Below are 16867 nucleotides of genomic sequence, written 5' to 3'. Positions count from 1 at the left end.
GTCTATTATAATTGCCAAAATATGTAATGATTTTAGCTTGTTTTTGTAGAACAATATGTTTCGTCTATAAAATGTTGATATTTTGTATTATATATTTTTCATTACATTAGAGTTTGCACAAATAGCTCTAATGTCTCGTGCATCTTCTTTTTTTTTTTTTTTTTTTTTTTGTCAGCCACATAACAGAATTAGCTCAAACGAGCCAATTAGAAGGAAAATTATTCGTATAGGTAATTGGAAGCGACTCCACTCTAGCTCTAATATCTCGTGTATCTATATATACTAGGTGCTTCCCCACGCAACGCGTGGGTTGTGGTGTAGTTGGCACTTTCTTGTTTTTCTTTTTGGTCTTTTCGTTTTCTCTTTTATATTATTTCGTTTTAGTTAGGCATATACGGGCTTTGCCGTCACTTTTATTTATACACTATATGTTTATACCATCGTTTAGATATGTATAATTGTGGCGTTTATTTTTTATGAATTATGAAGATATTGTTTCTTGCTTTTGAGGATCTAATCTTATCATTGACTGATATTGTTTCCAATACATTTATTGTATTATAGATTTTCTAATTAACTGCTTATGTAAACCCTTCATACGTTGATGTTACAATAATAAGTTATTTTTTTAAAATATCTTCCGTGTAAGTGATTATGTTTGTATGCCCATGTTTTGGTCTAATATCAATAAGATCGTTTTTGTTTTTCTTTAGTTGGCTTTGAAACCAATTTTGAGTTAAGCAAATAATGGGTCGAATTATGGTGTTAATAAGTAATATAAATTCTTATGTATATATATTGTATATATATTGTATATATGTGACTATAAATTTAGCTAACTAAAAAATTATGTAATATTTAAATACAATCTTGAACATATATATATATTTTTTATTTGTGGGAGGAATGTATGAAATTATTGGATAGAAGTTATTTTTGAGTTAAATAACTTTTAATGTCTTTAAAGTGAGTTAAATATTAATAAATTTTTATATGTGTTTTGAATTTTTTAAAAAGGAATACCAAGTGTTTCCTTCCAAATGTGAAGTGACATAGTATTTTAGTTTTCTTATATGATTTGATGAACTTCAATGTAAAAGTTTTCAAAGTAATAAGTACACTCAGTGATTGAATTATAAAATTTGGATAAATGTTTATTTCGATTAATCATCTGCTCTTTTAAATAAATTAAATAAGTATGTTGTTATTCCTACAAATAGGACAACATATATTATAGTTTAACCATGAAGTTAAGCAATGGAAATGGAACTTGTGATTGCAAGACAAAATGCTTATATGTTACACATTGATCATTCAAAAATTAATAGGAACATCTAATTCTCAAATAAAGTTGATTGTTTTGTTAAAACCAACCTATGCGAATTTAAATTTAACTATGCAAATTTAAAAAATAAATATGAATAGATTAGAAAGGCAAGAAATATAAAGAAATATTTTTTTATATAAATAAAATAAAAATTGAAAACAATGTTAAATATATATAATACTTTCTACATTAAAATATAGAATCAAAGTCTTACAAGTTACAACATATATGAGATATAACAACATTTGATATTGGTAGGAGAGAAGGAGAGAATGTTTACTATAAGATGGTAATCCAAATTAGATAATGGAGATGAATCTTTAAAAAATAGAAAAATGTAATATATATATATATATATATATATATATAATACTTTCTAAATTAAAATATAGAATCAAACTCTTACAACACATATGAGATATAACAACATTTGATATTGGTGGGAGAAGAGGAGAGAATGATTACTTATAAGATAATAATCCAAATTAGATAAAAGAGATAAATCTTTTAAAGTAAGAACAATGTAAAATATATATCATGTAGTCTCTAAAATTAAAATTTAGCATTAACAATTTACAATGATATTTCATTTGTCTTTTACAACCCATACAACAAAAATAAGAAATAAAAAATAACAAAAAAAAACGAAAAATGATTTGAGGTATTGTAGAAGAGAATGAGAAATGTGAAAATGTGATAGTAAAAGAATGTCAATATGAGAGAATGATAGATTGAGAGAATGCTTATTTATATGATAAGAAATGATGAAAGTTACATTTAGAACTATGGAGTTACAATAATAATTTATTGTGTTTGAATAAAATTGAGTGGTAGAATATGATTAATGCATAATTTATTTTATTTTCAGTTATAATTTTATTTTAATGTGTGAGTTAAATTTATTGTGTTTATTGGGTCTTAAATATTGTTTAAAGCAATTAGAAAGCAAATAAAAAAATAAATAAAAATTAGAAAACATTAAATGAAAATCAACCAATAAGGAGAGACAAAAAGCTTACTTTTATATACATGATATATTGCTTTAAACTTTGAAATGGGAAATACATTATAAACAATAATTTTGCATGAGAAATATATTAATTTCGCCAACCAAAATATGAATATAAGTTTACCCAACCAAAACAAATAAAAAATGTTAAAATTTAACCAAAAATATTTTCTCTTGAAAGATAAATAAGTTAGTAGTAGGAATGAATTAATGTACAATTATTGGATAGGAGTTACATTTGAGTTAAATGGAGTTATATGTCTTTAATTATAAATAAATATTTTAATTTTTTATAACCTAAAATAAAAGGAATACCAAGTGGCTGAATCAAAATTCACATGATTTGGTTGTTTGTTGATATAAACTCAACACTTACACATAATACTTCAATATAAAAAAATATTACTTTTTAAGTGACACACTAAATTAGTTTTCTTATAAAATTATATGAATTCTTCAATCTCAATAATTTTTAAAATCCCAAGGATAACTTATATTTTTTTGGTTTTCACTCATCAATTTATCTTATAGTGCTAGATTTCATACTAATGGTTTCATCTTTAGAGAATTTAGTGAAATGATATTTTATTTTTATATTTAAGTTCCAGTTGAATATGTTTTGTTTTTTGGATCATTTTTTTATCTTGATTAAAAGACACAAAAAACCAATTGTTTAATTATGTTCTTTTTGTTTTCAGAAACCTCAAATCATAAAAAAATATATATATTATATTGATCTCTGCAGATTTATCAATTGGATCACAAAACAAAATAGTTTTTATAAATGGATAAATGGATAATTATATTGATCTTTATTAATTATTAAAAAATGATACATGAATATGTGAGATAACCAGAGACATAATAGATAATTACATATGGATCATTTCAACTTTATGATCTTATTATGTGGTGAATATTGTAAGGAAGTATGAAAATAATGACTTATAAGATGTTAATATAAAATAGAAAATGGAGATAAACATTTTAAAAGATTAAAATAAATATATAAGATATACATATCATACAAACTCTAAAACTAAGCTTTTACAATGATATTTGATTTGGTTTTTTATAACCCATACAACAACAATAACAAAAAAAATACAAAACAAAACAAAACAAAACAAAAAAGAGATTTGAGAGTAGTGGAAGAAGATGAGAGAATGAAAGTGTGATAGACTAAGAGAATAAGATAATGAGTATTAATAGGAAGAGAAATGATGAAAAATTGCATTTAGAAAAATGAGAGTTACAATTCTAATTTATTGTTTTGTTTTAATACAATTAATTAATACAATTTAGTGGAAAAATAAAGTTAATGCATAATTTATAGGGAGAAGGTATAAAAATTTCAGTTTTATATTATGTGAGTTAAATGTGAAAATTAATTGTTTTTAAATTTGTGTTTTAATATAATTTTTTTTGTTAAAATTGCATTGCCAAGTGGACCAATAAGGAGAGACTGAAACTCTACTTTTATATATATGATTTTTTTTCGTTGTATAAGAATTTACACTTTTATTTGCTAATTACTCCATTTAACTGATATTCCATGCATCTAAATGAAACATTAGACCACCTCCAATGGGATTTTTTAAGAGGGCTTCTTAAAGTAATCAACAAATGTTTCAGAATTCAGGTCATGTTTAACCATTTCCCCGGAAAAGATATGAGTAAGATATTATTAAATATTAGCTGCGGAAGTCACTGTAGTATCAACATTGTGTCTTATGTTCACCTTTAAATCTTGGTGAGTTACAGACAATTTGATCTTCCTTTTTAAGTTCATGTCTGTTGCGGTTTGCCTTCTTCTATAAGAAGATGGACCATAGATTTGACGACTTCGTTGTGGACAATACCTGATTTCTGGAAAACACAAACGTGAAGAGAGAGAGAGAAAAGAGAGTTTAGTCCTGAGTACTTACTTCACCAAGTAGATCAAACAAAGGATTGAACAAGTAACCTCGGGTTTTCGGATAAGATCTCTGAGAATGGAGTGGAGGGTTAACCGAAGCTCTTTGAACAAAACAGCAGTTTGAGCTGGTGCTGCTAGCTTCAACCATCCATCAATGGTTACTGATCCACTCTGTAACGAAAGATACAAGTTTTAAGATAAAGAGGACATAGAAAAAGTATCCAACAGAGATTGTATAATAACAAACCAAGAGCCAGCCATATATTAGAATATCCAACATGCATCGTCAAATCGTTTCCGAAACATAGGTGCCAAGACTTTTCAAAGAGTTTTAAGATGTAAAGGACATTAAGATCCAGGATCTCTGAGACAACACAATATGGCTAATTGTACCTGATGATGAACATTGATCGAGCCGCCAAAAAGTAGAATGGAGAAAGGAGAAACAATGGTTGTATCTCGCAAATATACCTTGTTTGTTTCGACCTACATGATACAATATTTACCTATGATTAGATGGTTACGAATTCACACCAGAATCTACCTGGTAACATCAAATTAAATAGCAAAGTATAATTCTAGTCCAATACATACAAAGCTAAGTCTGAAATTCTGAGGCTCGTAGATCATAAGTATTAAAAGTAAAATCAAATGATTCACATATTAAAAAATTAGATTACCTTCTCAAGGAATACAAGGAAAGGGTATTGAAATGCTTTGAAGTTGCTATTTATAGAAGATGGATGGATATGAACTTCTCTTCTGCCATCGTACCATGCCGAGTAGCTCTTTGTTTGGTTTCCTTGCTTTGTCAAACTGTTAAACGCTGTCTCTGTAATTCCTTTATCACTGGCTGCTATATTAGGATATAGTCCTGCGCATAGTATAGCCTGTACATATTGACAGCTGAATTCATTTACCCACCAAATAGATAATGACATAGAACCTCCTTTACAATTGTATTATAGATTCTTGGCAACACGAGAAAGAATCCGAGCAGAAGAGCACCAGGTGTACTTTACCTTAACAACTTCAGGTTGTTGTGAATACATATTGAAAGGTTGAGTTGGGTCAGAAAACCAGACATCAAGATTCTCTTTTTTTCTCCCCGAAAACTATGATAATAAACAAAGAGATTCCTGATCAGATTTTATAAAATAAACCTACAGCCTTCTTTCTGCCCAACCTTACAAATATGATAAACCTCATTGAGCTGTACCGTAAACTTGAGAACTATCATTTCAATGTTCTTGTAAGATCAGACTCTCAATCACATACACCACAATCACATGCATAATGCAAAATGTTTCAGATGGGGTTAGATAAGTTACCTCTCCTGTTTTAGGAAGATTGATGAGCCCGATATCGGCTAGTAATGTGCCAAATTGTACTCTCATGTCTCTGATAATTGTGACAAAACAATAATAAGATTTGAAGGATGAAGACATAAATAGCGTAAGCCTTCGTTCAGTTTTAAAAAAAAAAAAAATACAGGGACTCGTGCATATAATGAAAAAATTCCCACTACGACGTAAATTAAGATACTTAAACAAATGACTGCTATCTCCCGTCAAACTACGTTTACATATTAAATCATGTTTCGATAAACATAATTGTTTAGCTTTCTAAATTTTCCAAATAGTAAGTCAGACGACCTCAAAACTGAAGGTTATTACACTCAACTGGATAAACATCAAATTTCAATAATTTAATGGAGATCTGTCGTAGAAAGGTTAAATGTACCTGATCATCCGCATCACTGAGCTGCTCAAGAACTTTGATTCACAGAACCTCTGTGCAGCTTTCATTCCCCGCTGAAGAAATCACAAACACATAGAGAATGTCATTATGCTTGATTAACGCTGTGCTAAAATAGACCGGACATAAACTCAGTATCAGTGGATTTCAATCCATCCATGCTTTATTCAGTTGTTCAATAAACAGCTCATTTATCCCTTTTATCACATACCTCTTGCAGTATCTTCACCCATTTATCGTATGCAACCATCATAAGGAGGTGATCAGATTGTCTGTCATTGTTGTTTAAATCACTCGAGCTCACCAGATTGTCAGACAAAAGAGCAAGTTTTACCCGGTCGACATTTTGCTTCTAAGAAAATAGAGTTAGTTAACAAACTCCTTGTCCAAATCAGCCAAGTTCTAAGAAAGTAAAAATGTACCTCATCTTTGGGATATATAAATGGCGATTTGTAGCTCAAGAAAGCAGCGATCGAGAGAATAGGTGATAAGCAACCAAATATTCCACCATATAACAGCATCTGCAAATTATCAAACATCAAGTCATAACGGGTGGAAATAATTATATGATGCAACCTAGGCAGCCTTTTTCTTAAGAAAGTGAAAGAGAATACATGATGAGATGAGGCAAGATGTTGTGAGGAGAGGATAAAACATATATATGAGAGTCAGTGACCAAGGCCTCCAACTCGGCAATTTTTAGCGCAACAATAATGTTACAGAAGCAAACCTTTCCAATTAACACATCAACAGGAAGCTTTGCTAAATGATGCCCAAGTGGTGTCAACTCTTCATCCCCTTCAACAGCACCAACCTAAAGTATACAGGGTTCATAAGAGAGAGCTTAGCACAAAAACTCTTAAAAGGTATGCAAAAATCTCGTTTTGATCGCCATCAATGGGAACTAAAATGAGGGGATTCAAAAAGCATAACATAAACCCTAAGGCTACAATAGAATAGAGATTAATCAGCCACACTGCAGAAAAACCTAAAGCACATCAGCTATATGTCCAAATGACAGGTTGGATTATCAAATATGACTGATCCCAGGAACTTAAGAGTTCTACAGAGAAAAGGCTTCTATCCATTACATATTACCTCGTGTAACAATGAAATTGCAGAGGTCATAGCACCTTCACTCGGAGGTTCCAACGCCTAAAGACAGTGAATATAAATCAGTATAAGATGGATAACGATATCTATTTTTTCACCAAAGATGGTGTCACTTGCCTTGGACAGAAAAGGCTTAATATGACCCAAGCCAAGCAATTTGATTTGTAGACATAATTCTACTAATGGCATCCGCAACATCTCAGGAACCTTAAAATCAGTGTGGAACCGATGAGTTAAATGGCTAAAACCAAGTTAACAAGAGACCAGGAAAGGACCTATAAAAAACACCTGATAGGGACGCATTAGCGTCTCGAACCTATAGCGTGTGTACAATGAAAAGCAAATCCCAGGTTTGACGCGTCCAGCTCTTCCGGTTCTTTGTCTTGCATTTGCTTGAGATATCCAATCTTCCACCATGCTTGACAATTTCTAAGATAAAAAAATAATTGAGAACCAAACTGACATCTCAGAGACAAAACACAATGATAGGCAATCATGCAGACATATACAAAAATGTAATTAAACAGAACTTATAAATCCATACAGGTTAATTCATATATCAAAATACCGGACACCAATCTTGAAACCAGGTTAATAGTTAAGGGGAAACATCTAACTATAAAATGCTCAACTCATATTCAAAAAAGTTATGGAGTTCAAACGGGGAAAGGAAACAAACATAAAAGATTAGATGGTCTACAAGCATCGTCGTAGAAGGAAAATGCAATGGATTGACTAGCATTTGGAATACCTTCTGTGGATTATAGCGATTTTCCTTGTGTTTGCCACTGTCAATCACATACACCACATCATCAATTGTTATACTAGTCTCCGCAATATTTGTAGCTGCAATAACCTGAACATAAGAGATGATGCAAAAGATGAATCAGATTAGCTTTGCAGAGGTCCATGGCTCCATAAAACCTATACTGTATATTATATACACATAATACAACTATCAACAAGACCAATACTGACGATGTAATTCTTTTGTTAACCTGAATACGGTAAGGGAAAAGTTGTCTCTGGAACATATCACTGAAATTCATATGCTAGCGGAAATAAAGGAAATATGTAGTAGCACGAAATGAGACAAAACTCTTATAACCGAAAAAAAAAAATGCATCAAAATTCAACACATTCAACCTAGAACGCCTTACAAATTTAGATAGATTTCCAATAGAAAACATGTAAAAGCAAGGCATTAAAGATAAAGCCATAAAACTGCACGACTGAACTGAAATGGATGAAAAGTGACACACTTCCTGGTTAGTCGACATCTAAACCAGAGATAGCAATAGTGCAACAGATTATATGGATGTCACATAATATTACCTTTCGTATGCCTTTAGGGGGGCGAAGAAACACCTTTCTCTGTTCTGTAGATGCAATAGAAGAATGTAGAGGAAGAAGCCAATCGCCAGACGGTCCACGAAAACGATAGGAAGCAGATAGTCTATCAAGTAACATGTAAATTTCTGACACTCCCTGTTATTAAACCAAAATATATCAAGCCAAAGCGATAGAGAGGATGAGTGAATCTCATTAACATAATATATCTCAGTATCAGCTTACAGGCAAAAAAATTAGAATGGCCCCTTCCTCACAAGTGTCATCAATGTGGCATATCAACTCTTCAAGAAGCTCGTAGTCAATTATATCCTCATTTAACCTTTTCTACACAACACTCACAAGTTGTTTGGACTCAGAATAACTGGGTGAATAAGAAGACCAGGATAACTAAGTGAATAGGTAACAGAAGCTCAAAGTGGCCGTACCATATTTTGTTGTGTTTGGTCACTGTATGAGTTGTAATTACTGGAAACATAAAATGGGTTAAGACAGTCCTCCGAAAGCAAATAATCGTCGCCCCAGCCAGCCAATACAAGATTCTTTTTTCCCCTACGGTCATTTACAGAACCAAGCTGCAGACATCAAAACCATTTATTAACTACACATAATCATAGCTTTTCCAGTGCAAGCTAAATGAGAGTACAGTATATCAACAGTACAATCTAAATTTCAAAATCATATAACACACATGTGATCAAAAGGCGTTCACATATTACAATCATGGAAATGTAAAGGCCATTCAATGTTAGGCCCCACAAAAAGACGAAGAACTTTGTACAAGTCCTTCAACCTGGACGTAAACTTTTTCTGCAAATACAGTAAGATTATCCATATGAATGAAACATCCCTTGGGTAAAAAAATTTCCCAAACACAAAATCGGAAGAAAACTCATTAGTCAAGGAGTGCAAAATTCTAAGCAGCTGCATCGACCTATATTTAGTTCTGCTAAGGAAAAGCTCAACTGATGCAGGCTCTTTAAAGTAAGTGAATGGAAGAGATGCCCAAAAAACATGGGAGTTGCTGGTCAAAGTGAAAAGGGGATCACAGAAGTATACAGATGATGTGTCTGATACGAATAATCCAAGTACCTTTCCTTTAATAGATGTATCAGATCTTAGCGCAGCAGGAGAATCTGGAGCAACAAGGTAGTTAATTCTCTCATAAATCTCTTCCAGGAAGTGGGTAGTGACTGGATGTGTTCGTCCTTGAGCAGTAATCACAGGACAGTGACCAAAATATCTTGAGAATAGATCAGCGTCAACAGTAGCAGACCTGAACAGGATCAAAAACATAGATTAATATGATTTTTACTTAACTATTTACATCTGCCTTCAAAAATAAAAGCCACGAATACGTACATAAGGATAACTTTCAATTTACGTGATGTATTATCGCATGATTGCTTCTCAATCAGGCTCTTCAAAATAATGAGAAGAAAATCACCCTGAAATGGAAATAAGAAAAATGTTCACACCCACAAGTTGATGTTAAGAAAAGATTGAAAGGCAGTCCCCTGTCAGATTGTTAAACGCTTGCAAAACGTGAAATACAAATCTAGCATTCTTTTCTTTATGGAAAGAGGAGACTGAGATAATTAAAATGGTTAACAGCACAAAAATAAATTGGAAGCAAAATGAGTGGCTCCATTATTCTTAAGTAGAGTCAAAAGAAGCCAGAAGAGAGAGAGGTGGTGAAAAAGGTGTAGACCACCAAGGATACAAGCTTTTGGTCTTCACGTTGTAAAAATTTAAATATATAGTAGAGTGTCACTATAAGAGCACATTTTAAAATTTAATACTAAAATCCAGTTTTCATTGGTAACAGGTTCTCATATCCTAGTGATGCATTAGATGATGTTATGTAGAACCCTGTATTGTATATCTATTTTTCTTAACAATGATGAAATTTATGGCTTAGTCTGAGCTAATGAAGACTCACCAAAAGAGACCGCTCATGCACTTCATCGACTATAATATGTGTAACATCGTTCAAGGTTTTATCCCCCTGAAAGGTGTGCACAAACGAGCAAACAGAAAAAAAAAACAATAAGAGAGAATGCTGATTATAATCTCATAAATGTGGCTTCTTATTATGCTATACAAAAAAAAGCATAAAATGTTACTCTTTCTCAGTAGCATAAAACACTATAGCACGTAAGAGGAATTATTTGCTTGCAAGAGCTTATTGATAGAAATAGGGGACTTACAGCGAGTTTCCTCAGTAGAATGCCAGTAGTACAAAACAGCAGCCTCGTCTTGTCACTCCTGAACAAATATATAAATATCCCAAGGTAAATTTGCTTAATTCACAACTCCAATGAATATTATGGAAAGTAAAAACAGGAAACCCATATAAGCTCGTAAAATAATACAAAAAAAATCTCAAAATTAAGGGGCAGACCTTGCACTTTCAAGACGAACTTGATACCCAACCAAGGAGTCATCTGAGCCTGGAGAGGATTCACAACGCTCATCAGCAACTCTTTGAGCAACAGAGATAGCCTAGACCATATTACCCAGTTAATAGCAGAAGCAAAAATTAAAAAGAAATCTGCAGGGCTACACTAAATGACATCATTACGCTTTGCAGAAATAAAAGGACCAACAAGAATAAAAGAGATTGTAGTTTACGTCAATATGAACCAAACAAGAAATTCAACCATGCCCCAAATTAATAATATCGTCTAATATATAACAATATCACATCTGAACACCGAGATACTCACTGCTATACGCTGAGGTTGTGTGCATATAATATTACAGTATCCACCATGCCCCGAATCAATCATATCATCCAATATATATTGAGGAACCTGGAATAATGTTGCACAGTTAGAAATAACTCAAAGCTTTAAGCTGGAAGATAAATTCAGTAATAAAGGAGCAAACAGCAAGCATTTTATCAACAGTAAGTAACAGGGAGCAGCTGGCGAGACCAAACCTGTGTAGTTTTTCCAGAGCCAGTTTCTCCGCATACCACCAAGACATCTTTTTCTCTCAGATGCTGCAGTATGCCATTCTTCACTTCAGATATAGGAAGCGCAGTTCTAGTTTTCAACATGTCCTGCAAAAGAATAGTAGGATGACTGTAAGAGCTGCAATAACACAGATCTGACATGCTGACAACACAGTCCTATACTTCTTACTGCAACAAACTAATCTAATCTGATAAGCTTTATAAATACATAACTGTAAGGCATAAAATTAGCTACATGAACGACATTCTTTACCATCTAGAGCCAAACTTCTGTGCAAACATAAGAATATTCTACCTTGTACTTCTGCGTTCTCTTTTTGTTTTCGTGTTTTTGTTGGAGAGAGAAACACTCAGCTTCTATATAAGATTCTCCTGTAACACAGCAAAATGGAGGATTATATCCTGCTAATAAATTTTTGGCAGTAAAATCCAGAGTTAAATTATTTTAGTACAACCATACTTTTAGCTCTGCGGTTAGATTGGACTAGACCCAAGTCATCTTTCTCTTTGACATAGGAGTCTACCAATGGAAGTGCATCCTCAATGCCACTCGACGAAGCAGGCAAACTGAAATTGTCCTCCTCAAGCAACCTATCAACAAAATTAGCTCTTCGGTCTTCTTCTCCTGTGCTTTGTATGGTACACAACAATTCCTCTGTAGAAGCTCAAAGCAACTGTATTAGATTAATAAAGATATGCATATGCCAAACAGAACCTAATCTATTTTACATTAGAATGGTCACACTAGATATACGCTAAATTTTTAGCACATGATTATGTCGTGTTCCCTCCATTTTATTCATATGAGGTAAAATTTTCAATTAATAGTGATGCTCTAATTGACAGTCAAAATGTTTTGAACAAATAAATACCAAAACTCTCATGCGAAAATAAATGTTGTAGAGTTACAATTCCAAAAATGTTTATAGCCCCACATTTCCTGGACTAGTGAGAAAAAAAATTGTTTTCAAATAGGATATGTCAATGTCAACATAAATAGAAGTGGAGAAGATATCTTACTGCAAAGTTTATTGGATAAAACAAAAGAGACGAAATAAATGAAATCACCTTGTTTCCAGTTCAAAACTAGAGAGGCATAAGGCTCCATAATTGCAAAGTGGACAGGTAAATCAGAAAAGAGCTTATGAAGAGCAAATGCCGCAACTTTGTTTTGTGCATCCTGTCACACACAAGTTCACAAGATATTAGTACACTGATCATATGGTCAACATATTTATCAGGCACCAATGATTATTTCCAATCAACAGCTTACAACTTGGATAAGGTTCATAATCAAACCCAAAACTTTGAGCAACGGTGTTAACCAAATAATAGTGCACTAAAGATTCTTGTTTACTCAGAAGTCAGAATTTGGCAATCAAGGAGTTTAACTGGAACTTTCTTGGGAGAATATATATCCCTAACTACATTTAGTCACGAGACCCTAGCCAGATACACTTTCACATCTTACTAAAAGAATATAAATTTTAAAACATGGATTAAACGAGTACCTCGATGGATTCAAAGTTGTCATCTTTATGAGGAAGTTGAAGAGTTACCAGACCCCCGGCTTGTCTATTTTTACCCCGTCCACTGGCTTTGCGCAGAATACTTACAGTATAAGAGAAATTCCTTCCTTCACCGGTTACTTTACTGAACTTTGGTGCTTCCCACCCTGATCTTTGACACAATTGATGAAGAAATGCCTTCGGGATCTTTTGCACCTCACCCTGTAAATTTTATATGTTAAATAGATAGTCGACCAAAAGAAGCCGGCCAGTATTAAAGCTTTCAATAGAACAAACCAAGAAGAAAAGGGACCAGGGGAATAACCAAGCTTACACGTTAAAGCCAAAGAAGGAAATTCCATATCTATTAAGACTACTTAGAACTCACTTAATCATTATGTCAGCATATGTGAATGTAACAAAATGAAAAATTAAGAAGCAAGCATATGCGCACTAAATGCATTGAGCACCTTTACTTGCAACAGCATTTTGAAAGTAAATTATCCTAGAATCTTGTTTGATGAAAGAGTTACCTTCTTCCAGATGCCGTCTAGTTTCCCGAGATTCTTCTCACTGCGTAGTTCTCTCATCTTCTCCTCCTTCTGCAATTCCAGAAGTTCATGGGGTGAAGCTTCAGAAGGCGGAATTTCTTCAAAGAATGTATCGCCAAGCTCCACGTCCTCTGAATCCTCATCCGATGCAACTAAATCTTGTCCCGAGGAACTTGAGGGAAGAACTTTAGGTTCAATTTCCTCGGACTCACAGCTCCCAGCAGGATTGGCATCCAAGGTCGAGTTATCTACCAGCTGAAAAGAGGTATCGTCAGCATCAACTGACTCATTAGTGTTATCGGGCATTGGACAGGTTAATTCTTGTTCTGTAGCACTTTCAAAAGCATGTTCACGCTGAAATTCAGATTCCAACGTTGCTTCTGATAGCCCTGCAAAATAAACTCATATAGCTCATGACATGCTGCACCAGGTCAAATGATAGACTGATTGATTACTAAAAGATTGAACTTAACCAAGATCAGATATCTCTTGCTTGAGCTTGCGAATGGCTAGGCCTGCTTGCTCCTGTCCTTTTTTATCACGCTTCTGCTTTGCTTTCATAGCATTTGATCTTGCCGTATAATATTCTTTGGCAATCACATCAAAAGGCCTCGGACCGGATACCTAGTGTGATTTGTGGAATCAAGATATCACAGTAGAGAGAGACATAAAAACCGGGAAGAAAGACCAATATGGTGTGCAAAATAACTGATTGAAGTTTGTAGTTTCACATAATCATCATAAGCAGATGAATAAAGGTTCCACTTTTACCAAATGGAGAAAAAAATATATTGATAACAGGTTGCCACAACCAGAGCCGTAAAAAAATACGAAAACGAGAAAAGTAGCTTTACGAAACTTATGCCATGACAGATAACCTTAACTCACATAATACCGTTTTGAGAGAAACAACAATTCATGATCCAAATTCAAGAGCTTCCAGATATTTACAGTTTTGTAAAGGTTCAAAATCATTTAGGGGATATTTACCCTTGTGCAAGATGCGTGAAAGCTAACATACAAGGAAATTGCAAAAGTGTAACCACATCACATCCATTAAGGAACAGGTCTCACTCATAGTCTACCATATTCCATTTTGGTGATATAATGGAAAAAAAGAGCCTGGAAAACAACTTGATTTACCTTCCTGCTGGAGTCAATACCATCAACCTCATCTTCCCAACATTCCAGTTCTTCCTGCAAATTTGATTCAATGAGCAAATTAATCTGTGAATAAAATTTTGCTTTTATTTACGCTTTCAGATTATTTTCTAACTCTACCCAAGACTTTGTGGCTAGAACTATCATGTATTAAGCTTAAACAAACCGCTTCTTGATTAAAGCATTATATATGAGTACCTCTTCCTGTCTCATCATATACTGACGGATCCAATCAGCTTGAGATGATTTACTAGAATTAAGAGCTTCTTCTTCATCTTTCTTACCCTTCACTTGAACTAAAACCTCAGGCTTCTCCTCCTCTACCTGGACCGAAGAATAAGCAGAATCATTCCAATCTTCCCTGGAGATCGATATCACACCAACAGAACCACCTGCAACACCAATGGGAAGGTAAACGCATCAATACACGACAAGTGTAAGCGTTTACGTGTACGTAATTTTATCCATACCTGTGGTAGGAAAGCGAGGAGCTCCAGTAGAAAGCTTCACTGGCAACTCATGACTCGGCAAGTTCAAGCAAAGCCAATCAAGTGCAGCCTCAAACGTAGCTCCATCCTTAACATAAATAATTCACATTGTATCAGAAACAGACATTTTTCAAAGTGAAAATTGTAACAAAGGCGAGAAAATGGTGAAAGAGTTTTACTCTAAGAGAAGAGAGAGCGAGCTCAATCTGATCATCAACGAAGCCTTCGCAAGAGAGCTTCTCATAGACATTAGTGAGTTTCTTTGTCTTTTGAGCCTTGGAGAGCGAATTACTGACAGGAGCCGGAACCGAAGGACCGGAGCGGCCAGAGTTGAGTAATAGCCGCCGCAAACGATCTTCGTTCTCCGCCGAAATCTGAAGCTTAGGGCCTGAAGAAGGTTTTTGATAATTCGATTTCGATGATGAAGAAGAAGCAGCAGCTTTGTTGCTTTGCTTCTGAGGTTTCTTCTTCGGAGCCATTCTCTTCGGAGTTTGCCTCTCGTCCCGTCCGATCAAAACGGAACCTTGAAGACGGAGAGGAATATTTTTGGGCCTAATGGGCTTTATATTCTTCAGACCCAAGTAGTATCGTTATTTGTTTTTTCTCTCAAATGTAGTTATCGAAACCGAACGATCGTTAACCGAACCAAACCATAATCACTATAACCAAATTTAATCACAATTAACAGCAAATCAATTACTTTCATATCACACAAGCATTGCAATTACAGAAAATACATATATTTAAAATTTTATATTGAAGCTTTCTAACAGAACAATTTAACTAAAATTCAAGAAAACATTAATATATAGAGCTTTTTTTTTTGGGGCTAAATATAGAGCTTATATATATATATACTAGATTAGGACATGCTCGATGCGGCGATTTTAAAAATGTCTACTAAAATAAAATTTTAAAAGAATATAATATATTTTCCAAAAATAAATATATAAATATTCTTAGTTAGAGATAAGTTTTTACTTTAATACACTTATTTATATTTTTATATTTTAAAATTATAATTACAATCATTACAATACAATAATTTAAAGCTACATTATCAGCCACCAAAACTTTTTTCAAACATTAATCATTATGAATATTATTACAGGAGGTCAAACCCAGGACCAAGCAGATGAGTAGCTAGTCAACCAAGGACTAATATTATCAAATTTCAAAAATGTTTCGCAAATTATTCATGTTTTACATGGAGTTAACTCGTCAAATTAGAATACACGTACAATTTTACTATATATTTTACCACTAAAAATATGTTCTTACATTGAAATATATTTTATTGTTAAAGTTTGCTTTTTATCGCCACCTATAAAATGATTTTGTGAATAAGTTAAACCAATTTTTGTTCATTTACTTTTAATCCGACATAGTTTATTTTCACCGCTAAAATTTGTCTGTGACAGTTTGTATAAGCACTAAAGTATTTCCTTAAAATTGTTTACTCAAAAAATGTTGTGGATAAAAGAAAACAATATCTACAATTTTATTACCAACCCAATAAAATTTGAGAAATTGAAAGATAATTAATTTGACATAATAAAAATTAAAAATTAAAAATTATAAGCAAGATATGATATATGAGTCTTTAGATAACTTAGAGATATAAAATATTTAAAAAAAAAAAAAGAATAAACAAATATTGATATTTAGTAGATTTCCATTTTGCAATAGGTTTAAAAATTTTAC

The 16867-nt window shown here is 33.0% G+C and overlaps 1 protein-coding gene across 2 annotated transcripts; it reads right to left on the bottom strand.

Annotated features, from left to right (window-relative positions):
• Positions 1-4009: 4009 nt before the first annotated feature.
• On the bottom strand, positions 4010-15872 carry LOC104787481 (DExH-box ATP-dependent RNA helicase DExH7, chloroplastic). 2 transcript variants are annotated; one of them, XM_087450664.1, is made up of 34 exons: positions 15343-15872; positions 15146-15251; positions 14874-15067; positions 14658-14711; positions 13988-14138; positions 13497-13903; positions 12967-13185; positions 12524-12635; positions 11916-12110; positions 11751-11827; positions 11420-11542; positions 11205-11291; positions 10880-10980; positions 10686-10743; positions 10418-10483; positions 9838-9923; positions 9568-9751; positions 8904-9050; positions 8701-8802; positions 8461-8613; positions 7877-7981; positions 7414-7554; positions 7243-7332; positions 7111-7167; positions 6743-6826; positions 6435-6533; positions 6224-6364; positions 5998-6068; positions 5586-5655; positions 5277-5369; positions 4935-5144; positions 4648-4740; positions 4303-4425; positions 4010-4205 (listed from the first exon to the last, which is right to left on the bottom strand). In XM_087450664.1, exons 1-34 carry the CDS (start codon positions 15640-15642, stop codon positions 4125-4127), a joined length of 4380 nt encoding a protein of 1459 aa, XP_087306790.1. In that variant the 5' UTR covers positions 15643-15872; the 3' UTR covers positions 4010-4124. The 2 variants fall into 2 exon arrangements, with proteins under 2 accessions (XP_087306790.1, XP_087306791.1); XM_087450665.1 differs by having other exon boundaries at positions 10880-10928; positions 15343-15695.
• Positions 15873-16867: the final 995 nt, after the last annotated feature.

Source organism: Camelina sativa, chromosome 5, assembly GCF_030686135.1.
Source record: "Camelina sativa cultivar CO46 ecotype springtype chromosome 5, ASM3068613v1".
Taxonomy (NCBI): Eukaryota; Viridiplantae; Streptophyta; class Magnoliopsida; order Brassicales; family Brassicaceae; genus Camelina; species Camelina sativa.
This window is presented reverse-complemented; position numbering and strand designations above follow the sequence as displayed.